General features: G+C 26.5%; 1 protein-coding gene across 2 annotated transcripts in view; it reads right to left on the bottom strand.

Annotated features, from left to right (window-relative positions):
* Positions 1 to 6,109: 6,109 nt before the first annotated feature.
* The window catches only part of LOC107456168 (TOM1-like protein 2), a 35,771-nt gene continuing 21,232 nt past the window's right edge, over positions 6,110 to 20,648 (bottom strand). Inside the window, exons 11-15 of one of the 2 annotated variants that reach the window (XM_016073953.3) lie at positions 19,939 to 20,017; positions 15,002 to 15,116; positions 13,112 to 13,196; positions 12,147 to 12,189; positions 6,110 to 7,730 (exon numbers count right to left, since the gene is read on the bottom strand). In XM_016073953.3, coding sequence (XP_015929439.1) covers positions 7,594 to 7,730; positions 12,147 to 12,189; positions 13,112 to 13,196; positions 15,002 to 15,116; positions 19,939 to 20,017 — 459 coding nt within the window. In that variant the 3' untranslated portion in view covers positions 6,110 to 7,593. The remainder of the gene's footprint in view (positions 7,731 to 12,146; positions 12,190 to 13,111; positions 13,197 to 15,001; positions 15,117 to 19,938; positions 20,018 to 20,648) is intronic. The other variant, XM_043039702.2, reaches the window with a different exon arrangement.

Genomic DNA, 20,648 nt, shown 5'->3' with positions numbered 1-20,648 from the left:
TGTGTCTTTTGCAAAATAATTAAAGCATTTAATTTTATCCTCCCATTTTCAAGTGTTAAATACATCATTATATACCTGAAATGTGAGATAAGTCATCAATTATTGCAATGTTGATTTTTTTTCTTTATTTAAAGCTTTTGTCCATGGTTATAAATTAGATAAAATGTTTATTTTCTACTCTGAATCTCTCAATCATTATATTTTGAAATAAAAATTTAAAGCAAATCTATTTGTTTAGAGTGGTTTTAACGATTCAGGGGCAGTATGGAATGTGTTCTGTTCACTCATGGAAGACATAAAAGGTTTAACTCCATTTAGTTTAAAAAAATAATTAGTTAGTTACCATTTGACATTTTGCTGATACTTATAATTTTTTTTTAACCTGAACTTATGTGAGAAAAATATAACTAACTTCTAGCTATATGTAAAGTTCTATAAATGAACCGGTACCTTAAAATTCTTCTGCAGACAATATTATTTAACAAATTCAAAAATGGTGCATTTTTATTTAAAAAAATATTGAAATTGAGTAATTTTACTATGTTTATCCATGGGGAAAATTACATGTGGGTAAAAATTGAAATTTTGTACCTTTTTTTTTTCTAAAATTTGCTTAAAATATTTCTTTTTTAAAGGAAATCATATATGTAAGCCAAAGTTTTCTTGCAGCCCTTTCAATTAATTTTCTGGAAAATCAATAATTTGTTAACTGTTATTTTACTAAGATATAATCATTAAATGAATATCTTAATTTTCCACAGTTGCACCCTGTGTTTTTGGGTGATGAATCTACATTAGCAATAAATTTGAGCAGGTTATCCACGCACCTGGAAAGTCATGGATTTTGGAATAGAACAAAATTTGCCATGAAATGTCATGATTTTAACTATTTTTTTAAAGAAAATCATGAAAAGTCATGGATTTAGATTGCCGAAAAATCTAATTTTTAAAATGGAATTTCATGGTGTTCCGAATATCTAAATTTGTAACAAAATCCCCACTCACAGTCATATTTGATTAATTTATAAAATGTTTTTATCGTGTTCTTTAAAAATTATTCCGAAATGAGAACAGAAAAATCAGGCGTATTTCTTTCCTTTCCGATGAACTAGAAAAGTATCTTTAGAATATAATTCTGCAGAAAGAAAGAAAAATTATTTGCTTTCGTACTTTTTTCAACTTCAACTCTTTCTTTACTCTGTTTTTTAGATTTAAAATCTATAAATATGAAGATGCAGAGTATGACAAATGAATGTTATTATAATGCTTTTTTAAATTTATTGTTGTGTTTTTGTTGGAGAAAATAGTAACTTCGTTAAGTCATGAAAAATTCTTGCAATTAGTAATGAATTTGAAAATCTAAAATGTAGCAGATACCCTGTTTGTGGTTTTATTTTTTGGGTCAGGCCATCTTTATTTTTTCATCCCTGGTGTGCGTGTTAAAAGTGATTCAACCACTGTAAATTAACGTTATAAAATAACATATATTAATTTTTATTCAACATATAGATTAACAAGAAATATATACACAATCACTGAGGTGATAATCTGAGCCCAAACTAAAGGAAGCACATTAGTTTACTAGAAAATATTTCTAGACCAGAATTTAAGACATATTGATATGCAGTAGAAGTTTCAATAAAAACTTAATCAGTATTCATTGAATAAAAATATTCATAAAAAGCTAAATATATATCACACCCTTTAAACGAAAAGTATATTTGTTTTACATTCATTGTAAATTACAACAAATTATCTCTTAAATCAAATCAATAACATAGTTATAAGTTTTAGAAATTACCAAATATTTTGATGAAGTAATAGAATTTAAAATGACGCATAAGTGAAGTTTATTTTTCGTGTAAGAGAAATCAATGAATAGAGAGGAAATTAAGAGAATCAATACACCAATTGAGTTTTACAAATTTTTCATAAAAGAATAATAAATTTAATAATTTTATTATAGTAAATAATTAAATTATTTGTAATATTAACCAAGCACTAACCTTGACATATCACAAAATATATTATGTGGTATATTTTCGTGATTTAATTGTTCTTTAAAATAACCCAACACTTTTTTTGAAGCATTTTAAGAAAATATTCTCTAAGAACATTAAAGGTATGACGTTGCATAGGTTGTTACTGTTAAGCATTATAATATTTAAAGAATATACCAACTTTATAATAATAGTTATATATATTTCACAAAATTTACACCACGCTAAACTTATTGGGTATATTAATACAATTCCATAATGTCCAACAAAGCTTTTTAAATCAAAACAAAGAAAATACAAATATTACAATTAAAATAAATTTGTACTGTGAGATAGCTTTTGATTGAAATAAAAAAACAATAAGTCACAAAAATTTACAATCTGTTATAACAAGCAACCATAAATGTTGTTAATGAGAGACCATTTTAAATAAACTATAAAAAAGAAAACATTAAAACAAGTTTTTCAAATAAATAAAAAAAAACAGCATAAAATAAGATTTGTACAGAACTGCTATTTAGTTTTAAAGCATTTAATTTTTTAAAAAGATATTTAAATCTTTGACAGCATTTGTATACATAATTAGTATATTATACTTCATATTTAATTACAGATCGAGCAATTCAGGCATTTCTTTTCTATGATTATTAAAAAACATTTTAATAAACTTTATTTACATATATAAAACATGGCACAGCACTAACTAATAAATAAATTTTGTGAAATAAAGAGTGGTACATGTACTACAATTTTGTACATTTTTACAATTCAAATCTTCAACAAAAAAAAAACTTTTATTTCCAAATACATTTAAACCTAACACAATTTTACTAACAGAAATTTAGTCTTAAATTTATTTTAAAAAAATCTAACTATTTAGAATTTTTAATTAAGGTTAATAAATAAATTAAAATATTAAACCTTAACATTAGATGTCGCATACAACTTAATCAAATATAATTTATGAACTTTGCTTAAAATTCACTGATCTCTACTAGTACATATCTAGATTGCTGATTCAATGCTTCAAGTGCAGAGGTATAGAGTACCAAGAATTCCAGGGCTATTCCTTCTCTAAATAGCTTGTACACCCCATGATTTTTCACTCTTAACATTAAAAGAGAATTAACCTTAATTTATTTCTTATATTAAATGACACATCAGAATTTTATTTGATTGCATAAATATTCAGGAAAAAAAAACAATTCCCTAAAAACCAGTTGCTTTTATAATTAGAACAATTCCTTAGTTTTAAAATGACTTTTTAATAGTGCCGTCACCCCCTTGAAATATTAATCTAAATGTAATTGAGGGAAGAGTTTGGTCAGCTCTGCTTTAACCATCTAGATTTTTCCTTATCAGCAATACAGTAATCTCAGTAGAGATCAGTAAATTCGTACTTGTTTAAAACATTTAATCCACAATTTTTATTATATATTTATCAATGTTTTTATCCGTTGTGTAATACATTTTAACTGAAAAAGTTTTATCACCATGCTCTTTATTGAGTAAACTGGTTCTTTGAGCAAGTCTCCACCCTAAGCTTAATTCAAAATCGACAGACAGTTGAAGCATAACATATATTGGGAATTAAAGTAAAGAAAGAATCTAAAGAAATGTTAATGATAGATAATAAAACTATCAGTGTAACAAAATATTTTCTTTTTCGCTTGTTGAGGAACTAACAATTTATAAAATATTTAAAAATATAACAAAAGGAACTTTACAAGAATGATAGGCTTTAACATTTTTTTTAAATGTTATTAAATTCAATAGTTTCCATTAAATAGCCAAGATAAGTAAACAATATTTTTGAAAGCTATTAACATAATTACACCAAATAATGAGTCAACATAGATTGTTCATTTGCAAGTACAATTTGTTCACAATTTCCACACAAACTAAAAACAGTATTTAATACGAATTAGTAAGTTTGAAAGTTGCTTATATTTTATTTTGTTGATATTAAAAGCTTGCTTTCCTCTGCCAGATAACAGTGAAAAATCAGAAATAATTCTGAGATAAATCCTATTTCCATACTTCAATTCTTATTTCAAACAAGTTGGAGAAAGAAAAAATTTCATACATGAGTTATTTTTTAGAAACTCGTTTTAAAAAAAAATATTACAAAATTTTTTTTCATAAAATTGATATCTTACTTCTGCAATCCCACAATTAGTATAAAGAAATTGTGAAAATTCTTACAGAACAGCAATTCAATTGTTATCCTCCACATTATGCAACATACAAAATCTGACATTAATTGAGCGTCAAAAAGCAATTAATCTCAGAGGTGCCAACTTTCCGAACTAGCTATCAGTATGTGTGCCATTGTACAAAAACACAAATATTTAAAGTTTACAAAATTTAAATCAGCACAATTTTAAAGTGTACATACTACATAATTCTATAAAGGTATATAATATCAATAAAATTATGCATGAATTTACTATTAAATAAAAAAAATAACACCTGGATAAAGGTTCTTAACTAAAAATTATACAACGCTGAAATTTTATACTTAGCTATAAAATTATGAAATTAAATTGATTACTTTTAAATGTTATAGTTTTTTATTATTTGGCTTGGTATAGGAGATAGCCCTTTTTACCTTTCTGCATTTGAACCACTAGAAATTCTTGCTCACAGCATTTCAAATTTGATTATATGTTCTGCTTTTTCTATAAAGAGTTAAGTTTAAGTTTCTGAATAGCTTGTTAAATGGGTGAAAATGTGAGATTTCTATGTTGTTTTCCTTTTATGTATTTATGGTTTCTATTAAACCATTTTTGTTTGTTATTTTAAGAATTGTATAAGAAATAGAAAAAAACTATTGCAGACAAGTTGCAAACAATATAATTTCATAACTCTGGGAAATTATGGGGAAAAAACTTATTTTAAACAGATTATTAGGGAAATTCTCAAAAACTGCAAATTTTATAACTAAACCGCAAAGAGCGTAATCTTAACCGTGAAATCATAATAATTGGCACCCCTGTAAACACTCAAAGATTTGCTTTCCCTAAAAAGAAAAAAACTAAGGAATTGCATTTTACAGAGACATGCAGCCTGTGTTAATTAAAAAATTCATCTTTAAAAATAATATCTTGTAATAAAAAGTACTTTATACTTAGTTTTATAAGCATTTTTTAAGAATAAAAGTCATGGTTAATTTTTTTTAAAAAGGCAAAGATGTGAATATTTTCAATTACATTAGAAAAGAGCTGGGTTCAACACACATTTCAAACCTTTATAAGAGAATTACATTTATATAAACAGAATTATACTTAAAAATTAATTTTTTTTTAATTTTCATTGTGTTACAATTCTGCAAATGCTGAATTAAATATTAAAGGCATCTTAAATTTTTCAGTAAAATTGCATATATATGAACAATACTATTTTAGAATGATTCGTAGATATATTAAAGGAATATACAATGCTAGAATACATCACAAAGGAATAACTCAAGCCAAAATAATTAGTTAACTCAGAGTGTAAATAAATTGGATTATGCAAAAAATAAAGTCAATACTGCTTATAAAGAGTAACAGGAGTTTCAGCAAGCACAGTTTATTTACTTTATATATTTTTTACAGGAAAAATAATAATAAAATTTTAAAAAATTAAATTTTCCATTTTGGAATGTTTATATTTGTTCACTTGGGACAAAAGTTAGAAAAAATACTTGCCAAGTCAAGTAATAATTATATTAATACTGTAATTTGTTTATTTTTATTCTACAACTGGAATAGTTATCACATACAAAGCTATATATTTTATCATTTAAAAGCAATCCCAATAATTAACAGTAAAAAAAATAAAACAAACTTGAGCAATGATCTAAATTTTCTATTAAGCTGAAGTACTAGAAAATTGAAAGTTCTAACAAAATAAAAGCATTTCCCTCTTAAAGTAAAAAAAAAAACTAAATGCTTCAAACATAATACAACAATGAGTTTAATAAAAAAGTTTTAGACATAATATAGAACGAATTGAAATAATATTAGGATAAGCTTGTCATATTTTAAGTGAGTTTACTATTTCAAAATTTGTATTTTATATGCGGGTTATTCAGAAACTAAGGTCTGATGGCCATAACTAATTGAATGTCCCATTAACACTGAAAGGAAACTATGTATGAATACAAAGAAACTTGTAAGGAATAAATAAATAAAAAAAAGATTTGAGAAAAAAAACTTATGGTTCATATTATTTTACAAAAAATCAGATGTTACCTTCCAAATAATTTTCATTTATGAACTCTCAAATTTGTTCGTATGATTCTAATTTTGAAACTACAACAATACAATGAAGGAAATGTTTTAAATATATTCTTAATTAAATGATATAAGTATCAATATAAACTTCATATTTGTAAACTATCCCACAACTAAAATCATTTGTAAACTTTCAAATTAAAATCCACATAGCTTTGACTCGCTTATATTGTATATTGAATATCATATTTATATTATACATCAAAAAAATTCTAGAAATTTTCAAGAAGTAGCACAGCAACATTGGAAGTTGCAAGAAAATAAAATTGTGCTTGATATGTACGCAATGGATTCATTAAAACATATTACACAATTAGGTCAATATCATAATCTTTATGTCATAGATAAGCATTTAAGCCGAAAAATAAAAACAATGAAAATTTACTTATGTAATGCAACTTATTAAGCTAAATAGTTACAAAACTCAAGTAAACATGTCACCAAGCTGTATTGTATTAAGTATTGTCCATAGACAATACGTCACATGGCACTTAGGCAAAAAATTAATAAAAATGAAAATTCACTGAAATAATAAAAAGTAACAAACAATTTCTTAGTTTCTAACTGAACGAAACAAGCAATCAACAATGCGGCAAAAAAGCAACGACTGAAACTAAACATAATAATATACTTTCTTAAAAATAAATAGGTATAAATTCAATTTGTAGTCTTTTGTCGCATACAATATAAGTCAAAATCAGCATCAAAAATTGACTTTATTGTTAAGGTTAATTTAAGAACTTAGAATATATTGACTAGGAAATAATACAGAATATTGGCAATAACAGAAATATGGCAATCTATTTTTTTTTACCTGAAAATTTGTCGCATTTCTCCCAGAATAAGGGGCAATAAAAATTTTACTCAGACTAGATATAATTTGTAGTTATGAAAATGAAAAATTACAAATAAGGAAATTTACACACCAAATTCAACAATAAAAACATGAAGTCAATGTAAGAAAAATATATAAATATATATTATGTATAGAGTTCAAAATAACAACTGTTAAAAATATCTAAATACATATTTATTCCAGGAACTCATATTATTTGCATAAATATAAAATTAAGTAATACTTTAAAAAAATTAACTACATTTATATTTTAACTTGCACACTAAAACAAGAAAAATATAAAGATTTATACAATAATGCTAACTTGGATAAAGAAAGAACAGATTTTGAAAATATATTTTACAAGTATTTTTGACAAAGACAAGTTTAAATATGCTCAATATAAAGTTGAAAGCTTCAAATATATATAAACCAGTGCTGTACATAAGTTGTCAATTTCTAATGATTAGAAATTGTTCTATAAAGCAAAAAGAGCGCCATCATTGTCATCTTTATCCATCTGACGTCGATTGTTTACAGCATTTGATTGGGATGAAGCTCCAGTTGCTCCTGCGGAAAGCCCAGTTGTACGTGAGTTGTGAAAGTTGGCAAAATCTAAAGGTAAAAATTTTGTTTTAGTTCTCTCATTAAAATCCTAGAACAAGAACATAAGTAAAAAGCAAAAAGTTAAAATGTTAAGCTTGCAACTTTTCAGTTCAAATTGTGTTCAGTAAAAAAAAAAGATAGAAAAATGGGTTGAAAATCTATTAACTCATTTTGAATAATTATAAATTAAATGGTTCTATTTATTTAATATTTCAAAGGTTTATATGAGAAATTTAAAAAATAAAAATAGTGAGTTAATTCAGAATAAATTACATTTAGATTAAAATTACACATAAAATTACATGAGTTAATTAGATTAAAACTTTTATAAGTTAATATCAGTTCCTACTAAGCCAACTAAAGGTATTAAAAACTAAAGATATTATGAAAGAACTAATATTAAAACTTTCAACATAGTTTTTAAGTATGCAACTTAAAATAATGCAATAAACGGCTTTATTTTAATGAACTATTTCATCCTTGAAAATCCAAATGAGTACATTCATATGTCTTACATGGCATTGCTATTTCTTTATCTAAGTTGACATGGTTAAAGTCATTGGATCTATTACACCCTTTGAAAAATTAACCATGCACTAAAAAAAATCAGACTTTTATGTGGAAATTTAAATACACTTCTCACAAAATAAGCTTTTTGTTAATATTCTAATTTTGTTAATGTTCAAAAAATACTTTTTTGTTAAAAAAAAATTTTTGCTTTAAGATATTTTAGAAATCAAGTAGGCAGAATGAAAAAATATGGTAAGAACACCATATTATGTTAACATTAATATTACAATAATTTAAAATTTATATTATATCCAGTCTTCTTTTCTTTTCTTTTTTTTTTTTTTTTNTTTTTTTTTGCAAAAATTATCAATAAGAATTTTTTTTTTTTTTTATTTACTAAAGAGCATCTGATATTCTATAGGATTCATTGTTTTGAACTTTTATATGAATTCAGGGTTTGCCACACATTTCACAAAAAGGTTTAATCTCCAATCGATGCCTTTAAACTTTTACCTGTTCTTGGAAGATTAAATATTCTGATGTACTCAATATAGTCACACTTAAAATATTTTTTTATCATTCATTGTTAAATTTATATAATAAATTGCCAATGCAGTGAAGGCAACCAAGCCATACTGAAAATTTAAAAAATTCTAATTGGGCAGTGACAATAAAAAGGTTGGGGAGCACTGAGCACTTACAGCAACTATTTAATCCAATCATATGATTTAACAGGGTGCGTAGCCAAATCTTTGAATCAAAAATAAGCACTTTTTAAAAACTTTTCAAGCACTTTACAAAAAATTTCAAGCACTCAAAAAATTCATATTCAATCAATGATATTATTGAAAAACAAAAACTTTTTATAAAGAGTTTTAACGTTAAAAAAAACCCAAAAAGAAACGGACGTAAATCAAAACAATCAGTACTTTCCCACATCACCGAGTGAATTCAACTTGACCCTGAACTCAGAACAAAAGTACCCTTACCCCCTACGTCAAAAAAGTGTTAGAAGTAAAATAAAATAAACAAGAATAAAATTAAATTAAATTAAAAAGAAAAACATTTCATAAGGATCTGATATTCTCTATCCGAATTTGAGCACTCGGGTTTCGGTTTAAGTGTGCGCGCATGCGCAAGTCATAACGTGGGTACGACATGAAGTCCACGTGAATGATTATGTAGCAAACACCCCATTTTTCGTGAAATGCATGGGATCCATCAGATATCACTGAAGAAGAAAAAAATTAATTGTGGAAATAAAGCACTTTTTAAAAACACCAGCTAAAAAAAGCACCTTTAAAAGCTTTTAAAAACGAAATCCCCAAAAAAGCACCTTTAAGTACTTTTTACAAACGCTACGCGCCCTGTTTAAGGACATCCCTTAAGTAATTTTATACTTAACCAATGGCATTGGCTTAAAGCAGGGGTTTCAAACTCGCGGCCCGAGTTGAACATTTTTGTGGCCCAGTCAATATATCCGATGCAAAGTAAAAATAAAATAGAAATGTGAATTAGAAACGAAACCAGCATATAAAATTATAATATACTTAATTTATAAACTATACGGATCATTTTAAATTGTCCAAGCGAAAATGTAAAATTCTAATTGGCTGAAATGGAGTCCGTTTCACACTAAGCTATCAATTAGATAGTACATAATCAGGTTTATCCTATTATAGGGAGGTAGTTGCTTATTTTGCTCCAAGGTCTCAATCAATTCTGGGATTTGAAAGAAAAAATATGTAAGTTTACAAACTATAAACCGAGATACAAGCTTGTTCTCCGATCAAATATGGTTGCAAGATTTATCTTTTATGGTTGATATAACCAAACACTTATCCGATTTAAATTTATTGTTATAAGGCAAGGATCAGATCATTTTGAACATGTTTGACATAATTAAAAAAGCATTCAAATGTAAACTATTTCTTTGGGAAAGGCAACTGAAAAATGAAGATTTAACGCACTTCCCAACGTGCAACAAGAACCAATGTAGTTTAGATGATACTGCATCGTATCCAAAAATACGCAGAAAAAAATTTCAAATCTTAGAACAGAATTTGAAACAAGGTTTAAAAATTTTAATTCTTTGGAAGACAAATTTTGTTTGTTTTCTTCAGATTCAGTGCGACTCAAATTTGAAGGCACAATTCATTGAAGTGGGTGTGGGTGAATTTCACGCATATTTACCTGTAAGGTATGAAAATACTCGAAAATTCGCGTATGAAATTATTTCCATATTTGGAAGTACTTATCAGTGAGAGCAATTATTTTCTGTTATGAATGGAAATAAATCTCCTGTCCAAAACCGTATTAATAACGCTCACGTTGGGTCAATTTTGAAAGTAGTCTCGGCCAATAAAATTTCTCCCGAAATAGAAAAGATAATAGCAGAGAAGAAATGTCAAGTATCACGACGTAAACAATAATTTAACTATATGTTTATTACAATTCAAAATAAAAATATTAGATTCCATGAACATTGATTTTTTTTTTTTTTTTTTTTTTTTTTTTTTTTTTTTTTTTTTTTTTTTTTTNGTTAAGCATTGTTTATTTGGCCCAAGTTAGCTTTTGAGTTTGACACCCCTGGTTTAAAGAAAGCAACTTTTTGTCGATTTTTAAAAAGTTTGACAGTGTTCTTTGATAAGAATTTTGACTTTTTAACCAATTACATAGCATTATGCCAATAGTTGACTATAATTGTTTTTACTTTACGCTATAAAAACATCATAACAGAAACATTTCAAGGGATTGCTTATGCAATTCCTTCTTCAACATGAAATATATCAGAAAAAATAGTCGAATTTCAATGTTCCTAAATCATAGGTTCCTAAACAATTTTAAATTACTGCCCATTATCAAAAAAATTAGAAAGAAAAGAAGCATTAATAAATAATTAATCTATAAAATTGTTTGTGCTATTAGATATCTTAATATTTTTGTTATGTTACACATCTGAAACAATATGTCATTAAGTTATTGAAAATATACCTATTGATCAGAACACTTATATTGGAAACACAATATAAATGTACTAGCCACTAGGTATATCTTAAAAACTTAAAATCATAGAAAACATAGTTATAGAAGATACATGACAAAAATCCTATATTAATTATGTTCTGATAATATCTCTTTAAATTATAAAACAAAAAGATAATAAATTATAGAAATAAATTAACTTAATGATAGATTTCAAGTTTCTTTATAAAAGGAGTTAAAAATAAGAGAAAAGTAAACAAAAACTTACATGCTTTAAAAATTTGTGTATAATACTCTTTTTTGAAGAAAAAAAATTAAATATTAATTTTAATAAACACATAGCCTTCAGCCTTTCAGGCAAAATTTAGGGAAGTCACAGGGGCGCAAGTTTTCAATTCACATAAAGATCATGACACCTTTCAATGGTAAAATTTTAATGTGGGTATTACATTCCTTCTCCTGATTAAAAAGTATTAAAAAAAACAATTTTAATGACTTAACTGCTTTAATGAAAGCTAAGTTATAAATATAAATAATTTTACCATACCATACTAAAACATTTATGAATTTTACTGTATAGTCAATACTAATTTCATCTTCAGTTACTTATAAAACTCTAGAAATACACAACACTCCTAAAATACCTATTATCTTGCTAAGGCCCCCTAAAAGTCTTTACTGCTTTGGAGACGATAGCACCCACGTTGGGAGCCTACGCCTCAAACAAATAACTCAAATGCTTATAACTTTTTAAATTTGTAGAAATAATATTAAAACAAGCAAATTATTTTAATTTAAGATTATTACAGTAATTACGTTACGTTTTCTAATTCTCTAACTCATCTCATTATGAATAAAAATAACTCCTAAAGTGAAACTAAGATTTGAGTTTTTCCAAACAAATAACTCATAACATAAAGGCAAACTTACCATTGCTTGCAGGAACATTTGAAGATCCTAAATCCCCACTTTCCTGAAAAATATAATTTAAACAGCTTTTAGCTTCAAACAATATAAGACATAATTACATGTTTATTTGAAATACACACAGTATATAATGTGGTCATGAACATGATTTTAAGTAGAAATTAGTGGCACAAGAGCCAGAGGCAGCTATACTGTGTTAAATAATTTTATAAACTAAGCCTGTTAATATAATGGAATGGAAGAAAACAAAATAAAAGGAAGAAAGACCACATGGATGCCTTAAGGTCATGGAAACTGTATTTACCTGAAGCATAAAACCCTCCTAAAATAAGATGTTTAAAGCTTTACTAAACTTCGCAATTACATTTAAACAAGTATTTTGGCCAAATATTCAATGATAAAATAAAAATATATTGGTCATAACATATAATACTTAAACAAACTTGAAGGCTATCTTTCCCAGACTACGATGATGGAATGTTTTAAAGTAATACTTAGAAGTGTCAAACAGAGATATGTTGATAGAATTTGATAAAGAAACCTATATGAATCTTAAAAACATGTTACTTTCCATACAAAATAGTCTCCCTTAAATTGTTTATAGTTTTGACAGACATTTAATTTTTAAATTTTATAGTCATATACTTTCAAAAAATATCTAGCAAACTTGATAATGCTAAGTTTTCACAGGTAAATAAATAAATTAGAAATATAACTACATTTTTATATGATATTGAGTACATTTTTTAAACATCGAAAATATTTTAGTGAAAGAACGAGTTATGGATTGAGGCTTTAAATCTTTCAAATTTGAAAAAAATATTGAGTACCTCATAGAGCATAAGAAATACTATTAAAAAGCTATTAGGACATAAAAAACACTATTAAAACTTAAGTGTTAAATAGTGATTTTTTGGCATAACTGTCACTTTCAAATTAATCTAAATATAAATTATAACAAATAATACCATTGGTCTGCCTTTATTTGCTGCAAAAGATGCAAGACTTCCTTCAACTTGATTTGGATTAGTATTATCTTCATATGTACTACCCCTAAAAATATATAGGATACTTAATAATCAATGAATATCTATAATTTAATTAATTATTAATCAATGAATATATGAATGTATAAATTATTAATCAATGAATATATGAATGTATAAATTATTAATCAATGAATATACGAATTAATAATCAATGAATATCATCAATATCATCAATAATAATATAATAATCAATGAACCTTCGAAGAAAAAAAATTCTTATAAAGAAAGAATGATCTAAATTTCTTTCTCTCTTAGCAATGTTTGAGAAATACTGTAATAGGTTAATCATTTTGGCACAATTAAAAAAAAAAGAATGATTTAATAAAACAAATTCATGGTTTACACTCTAGCTTTCTTATTTTAACGTGAATTTTCTATTTTCAGAATACACCAAAAATATTAAGAAGTTGAAATAATTCACAAAAGTTACAAAATCAACAATAAAAATTTAGGAGGTAATCATTTAGAGGGCTCGTTTAAAAATTTATTGCTAATCAACATCAAATGAAATAAGTATAAAGCATATTATTTGTTAACAGAAGGGTAAAGGGTTAAAAAAAAAAAGAAGGGTAAAAAAAAAATAGAAAAAAAACAATCATATACATGTTCATTAAATAGCAAGCAATATAAATTAGAACAATCATTATATGAATTTCAGCATTATGAAGAAAGAAAGAAAAAAATATATATACTGAGCATGTTGTTAAGCAACTCTATATTGAGAATGTTGGAAGATAGTGAAAGAATGTAAAATAACTTTAATATAAGAGTAAACATATAACTTACGTTAAGAAGATATATTACACTTACATATATTAACTTACATTAAGAATATAATTTCGAACACTATATCAGAATATCATAAATTACATACTTAAGCTATTGATTTTTATATTTATACAGGGTACGTAGCCAAATCTTTCAACAAAAAATAAGTACCTTTTAAGCACTTTTTAAGCACTCAAAAATATTTTTAAGCACTATATACATTAACAATATGCAAAATAATTTTCAAAGAATTTACATGATTATGATAAAATAACTAGTTTCTGACAAAGAAATATTTTTTTAATTATATTAGCTATTATAAAATGATCAAGAGATTTTTTAGTTCGATATCAGAGGGTGGAAAAAGAATCCTGAAATTGAGAATATCTTGCAAAATGCAGCAGAGTTGCACATTAGAGAGCAAAGAATCTCACCAAATCCAGCTCAGTAGGCTCACACGCGGACTCGCAAGTATTTAATCAAACATGTAAAACGATTAGCGCTTTCATACGCTACCGACCAACGGTAAGCCGAAATGGATTGTCGTTGAATGTGGTAAAAACATTGAATAAAACAATGTGAAAAGCACTCTTTTGCATAATATGGGGCGAAAATAGACATGGTTAAGAAAAAAATATTTTCGAAAATGGAAAATTAAGCACTTTTTAAAAACACCCAATAAAAAAAGCACCTTTAAGGGCTTTTAAAAAACAAAATTCGAAAATAAGCACCTTTAAGCACTTTTCAAAAATGCTACGCACCATGTTATACAGTAATTTCTTAAATGAGATAGAATCTCACCTGTTATTTCCACATTGCAGGCAACAGTAAGTAAATGTCGATTTTTATTTATGACGCATCTAATAAATATTGACATTAAGTAAAACTACTAAATATTTCATATTTAGAGACATACAATTTAAAAATGAAATGAACTAAAAATCTCTACTTTTAAACAATATAGTTTTCTACGCACAGGACCATCAAAGGGTTAACTTTAAAACTACTGAGGACTTTAAAAAATATTTAAAAAATATTTACTTTGTTTTACTAGAGTCAAAAGATGAAGTCCTTGCTTGTGCAAACATGTCAAATTCATCAGCTAGAGAGCTACTTTTTTGTTCATTGGAGGCAGACGCTGCTGAATCTTGCAAGTCTAGAATTCGGAGATGAAAGTCATAGATTAAAAGCAGTATCACAATAATGTATTTATTTTCTATTCATTATCATTATATTTCTCATTTAGTTTATTTATTTTTAACAGAACTAAAAATACTTTTTGATTTATAAAGGTCTTAAAGTGATAACTAATGATTAATTTTAAACTAAATATACATGAATGAGTTTAAATATACATTCAATCACATACAATAATAAATCAAAATATACCAAACACATTGCACAGTGGTTAAGGCACTGATTATTAACTGTTAAGGATCAAGGTTTGATCGCCTGGGATGGCTTGAAGCTGGTACCCAACCTAATTTCAAATGGGTGGGTATTACCTTGCTCGGGATATATTCTACCCAACAATAAATGAAGAAACACTTTTAGTTTTTAGCATTATTTTAAATTTCTCAAGAAATACTTAAAGGATTATTTTATAACTTTATAGGTGTATAGCTCATGTGATTTCTCATACTTATGAATAAAACTTTTTGCTTTCAGGAGTTTTAAGGGATCGGTAATAAATTACGAAAGAAAATAAGTGCTTTTGAACACTCTGTCAGAAAATATAGCAATAAATTTGTAACTTGTATCTGTGACTATCGAAGGCCTAGCTTAAATATTTATGAGGATACAGACATTTTCATAAAAGACTAATTTTTTTGTTTAATGTTTTTTGCTATAACTTTAAAAATATTCGAAAAAGTTTTTTTACAAATTAAGCAAGATATCATTTAAAGTAGTTTTTTCATACTGAGCATGTGTTGAAAACATTTTAAAAGGTTTTTTTATAAATTTTGCAGTGAATCGTATTTGGTAAAAGTGTGATTTGACTATCTTAAAAATTTAAAGTCATTTTCTAAGTAGTTTTGGTAAATTTTGAAGAAAAAAAAGCTCAGAATGGTAAGGGATTTTCTGCAAATTTCATTTTGTATAATAAGAAGATGAAATTCAATAGCAAATGATACCTTAGAAAAATCATCTATACATTAAAACATAATGGTATAAAAAAAGAAAACATACTTTTATGGGGGATGATTCCCCATAATGGAGTCTTTTTCAGGGTTCTTGCTCAATTATTTCAAAAAAAAATTAGGACTTTTTTAGGACTATGGAAAAAAAATTAGCACTTGATGTAAAGTAAAAATAACATACTTAATCTATACATGATATTAAAAATATACAAATAAAGTGTTTCACGATTCATGAAGTAAAAATTACATAATTAATCTATACATGATGCAAATTGCAGCTTAATTTTGTCACAATCTTTTTCCTCGATTTTCTTTTTTTTGACTTAAGTAATTTAATATGTTTCTCATTTTTAAAACACACTTGCTTTTGTTTTCTGACATTAATTTTGGATTGATGCAAGCAACATTAACATATCTGACAACAGAATAGTTTATTGGACATTTCTCAAGTAAAGTTTCTAACATTTTGGTGATAAACTTTCGGCAATCTTTCTTTATATTCATATGATCCCGGTCAGAAATAACTTTTGAGGGCAACAGCTGCTTTAAAATTTGGTCACCTTTAAAACCTACACTGATTTTTGTCAGAGAGACATAATTCTTTTCATCACAAAAATTAAAATGGCACAGTTTCTCCAGAGAATTTAAGTTTTCTATAGATTCTGGCTTCAGAATGTTATATAATTGCACACTATGTAATACCAAATCCTGTATATCTGCAGCAAAAAATGGTAAAAGTGGCCGATCTGCTTGATACAGTTTCAAAAATGGTGAAACTATCTCCGACACATTTAAGAAAAAGTTCAGCTTAATAAGAATTAATTTGTCTTTTATTGCTTCTTGTAAAGTTGAAAAAGATTTACATTTCTTTTTTCTAAACTTGCCAACATTTTTCACATAAGATTTCAGATCATTCCAAAGCAATATTGCTCTTTCAGCTGCAGGTGCATTTTCCAGCCAACCGTGGTTACAAAATTTTAGTGGTAATTTGTTCTCGTTTGATTGATTAATAAAATCTTTTCTTGTGGGTGAATCTTTAAAAAGATAGAAGATAAAGCTCAGGATGGAACCAATGAGCCATTCTGTTTCAGATTCACCTTTGTAGAATGCGTTATTTAAAATATGAAGCCCACAACTTCCTATTGCATTGCATTGAACACCATGTTCTTTTCACAAATCTTCTTGATTATTATAAATTTTCCAATTGACAGCAGGACTATCCATAGAAATCTGCAATAATTTCTTCAGGTCTACATTTTTGACTGATGCATAAAAACAGGATAAAAGGTCATCTGCTGCTGAATGGCCCAGAAAAGCTGATGTTAAGTATAGCGTCTCTACAATGTTCTTATCTGGGTTCCAAAAGTGGATATGTAAATCCAACTGCTTCTGCTGGGTCGCTTTGTTCAAAGACTCATCAAAAAGCAATGTATAAAACTTGGCATTATCAATGCACTTCAGAAGTAGCATGCTAAAATGAGGTGCAAGTCCAAAATGACAGAGATATGCACACTTAGATTCACTGCAGGCGAAATGACGTGCTATTGAACTGTCTGGAAACATTGTACTAAATAATTTTCCAGTGTCTTTGGAAGAATTGTAGGAGTAGTAGCTTTCTACAACTTTTAAAGCCCATAAAATCTCAGAAGAAAGAATTTCTTTCCCCAAAGCCCAAGAATCTTCTAAAAAGATGGAGGCAGCAGGAGAGCTGAAGGCAACAGAATTTAAGGAAACCGATTTAAGGAATCCGCACTTTTTTAGCACTCAGAAGAAATTTTAGCACTTTTTAGGCCCTAAAAAAGTTTGGGGAAAATTTTAGCACTTTTTTAGGACATTTTAGGACAGCAAGAATCCTGTTTTTTAAGAAATTTTGTTAAACAAACTTAGTACAAATTGACATTTGTAGAAAATATATCATCATTAAGAGCTTTCTTTAAAAATGTACAAAAACTACTAAGAAAATTGCAAGAAATTTCTTAAATGTTCAAAATTTCAAATTGGACTTTTTTCATTAGTTACTAAATACAATTCACTACAAAATTATGAAGGGAAAAAAATTTAATGTTTTTTTTTTAATGCAAAACATGAAAGAATTACTTTAAATGCTCATGCCTTGCCTAATTTTTAACATATTGTTCTTTTTAAAATAATAATTTTATAATTAATCAAAAATTGCTCCAAAAATTTTGTTTACATTTATTGAATATTTCTAAAAGTATAGCAAAAAAAATGTAAAACAAAATATTTTTTTTAATAAATAGTTCGTTATACAAATATCTACATTTTCATAAATATTTAAGTTCGGCTCATTAAATTTTATGGAATTATTACATGTATTGCATTATTGCAATAACCAAAGTAAGCAATACAAGTTACAAATTTATTGCTATATTTTCTGACAGAGGGTGTTTCTTAAACACTTTTTTCGTTCGTCATTTATTGCTAGTCTCTTTCACCTCTGAAAGTTTTAAACTTCATTGATAAATATGAGAAATGCCATGGCCTAAGCATCTCTAAAATAGTCCTCCAAATATTTCTTCAGAATTTTTTTTTTTTTTTTTAAATTTAAATCTGAAAGTGTCATCTTCAATGATTATAGAGTAGAGTAAAAATGGCTGGTGTGAAACGCTTATCACATTGCAGGCAACTTCATATTTCATTCACTAATGCAGGACTTAGTATTTTTTTTTAAATATCTTATAATTGTTTTGATATTTTTTCCAAACAAATGTTTTAATAATCTGACTCCTGAGTTTATCTGTACTTTTTCTATTTTACCTTTAGAAAAAAAATCAATAGAAAGTCATTACTTGTTAATAAAATGTTTCTTTTATAGGAATTAATGAGCTACTACATAGAGTTAAACAAATGTAAATAGTATTCCAAGTAGCAGAAACCCTTTAGCATGGAAGTGGGTATGGCACAGCAGATTATTTTTTAGGAAAATTGCTGAGATTCCTTTTTAAAATATCTCTAAACTTTTTCCTCGTCAAAATTTTAAAAAAAGGCAGAATTGAGAAAACACCACAAAGATCAAAAAATTAAGAATTTGTCTGTTAATTGCAAGTTTAACTGTATAGGGATACATTCCATTTTTTTAGTGTCATTGTTTAAAATTCAAATTTAACCAATGTATAATTTTAAACGACCATACATTTGCAAATTCTGCTAAATAAATTTTTTAATACAAGAATTAAATTGTGAACTAATAATATAACTTATACATACTAAAATTAATATACGGTCGAACTCGCTTATGAAGAGTGCAAAAAGTCAACAATATTTATTCGTTATATTCAAATGCTTGGAAAGAATGAGTTTGTGCAAAAATTATTACAGTGCATAATTACATATTAAATTAAAAATGTTATACTTTCTTCGTTTCTTATTTCTGCACAGTACAACAGAAGTTAGTTTGCTTTGAGCTGTCTTAATATCGCTTTGTGGAGTTATTGTTCTTCGGATAAGATTCACGGCCCAAAAAACATTGTCATTTTACACCCCTGCTTTAGAAAAAAAGTTAATGTGTTGGCTAGCCTAATGATTTATCACTTTCAGTTCGATGTCTTTGAAATCTTAAAGGAATTTTACGAAAAAGGAATTATCTGAACTGATGGAAATACATAGAAATTTTATAAATCACAAAAATATTGCTCTCTAAAACAAGGTTTTGCTCATTTAATAAGAGCAATGCTTCAATTAGTACCAAATAAGTATTTCCTAATTCTTTATTAAATCCAGATTCAGAGTAACTCAGGGCTCTTTATAAGCAAGTTTGACTGAAATAGACTAAAAAATAGTTTTCAAGTACAAATTACATAATAATTATTCTCTTACTCAAATTTGAAAGTTTTGCAGCTGTATCCCCATCTTCGAAAGCTTCACCAAAATCTATTAGTGGCTTATCTATAGGATTCTAATGAATAAAAATAAAACAGGATATATTATTCACATAATGAAATGCAGTAAAGAACAAATTATCTAGGATGCTCGGGACCATCACTATCCCGGATGCCTGAATTTACCGGTTTTCCGGATCAGGTAAAAAGGTGCCATTAATCCATGTTTTATTGAACCCAAAATTCAATGAAAAAGAGTAACACATTTTAAAATAAGAAAAAATAAGAAAAGCTCTCCTAAATTCAAAAAAAAAATGGTAGAAAAATAACATTCAAAAGAATAAAAACATTTACAAGTTTAGACAAGAAAAATAAATTTAAAAAATGCAAAATTCACATATTTATTTCTTGAAGATTGATTAAAATCACCAAAATTAATTTATATAAACAAAACCAATGATTAGAAAACGCATTATAATTCATACCAAATTACAAGGAAAAAAGAAAATGATACAATAAAAGGAAAACTTATTAAACTAAATAAAAACAACACTTGAAAATTATCAAACGGAAACGATAGTTAAAAAAGGCACTAATATAAATATTAAAACCTCGGAAAGGCAGGACATTATAAGACCTGAATTTTTTTTAAAAACTTAATCTTAAAATTTATTGAGCACAAATTTTTTTGTAAATGGGGGGAGGGGG

This window comes from Parasteatoda tepidariorum, chromosome 10 (genome assembly GCF_043381705.1).
Source record: "Parasteatoda tepidariorum isolate YZ-2023 chromosome 10, CAS_Ptep_4.0, whole genome shotgun sequence".
NCBI lineage: Eukaryota > Metazoa > Arthropoda > Arachnida > Araneae > Theridiidae > Parasteatoda > Parasteatoda tepidariorum.
The sequence above is the reverse complement of the archived record's forward strand: the minus strand, read 5'-3'. Positions and strand labels throughout refer to the sequence as shown.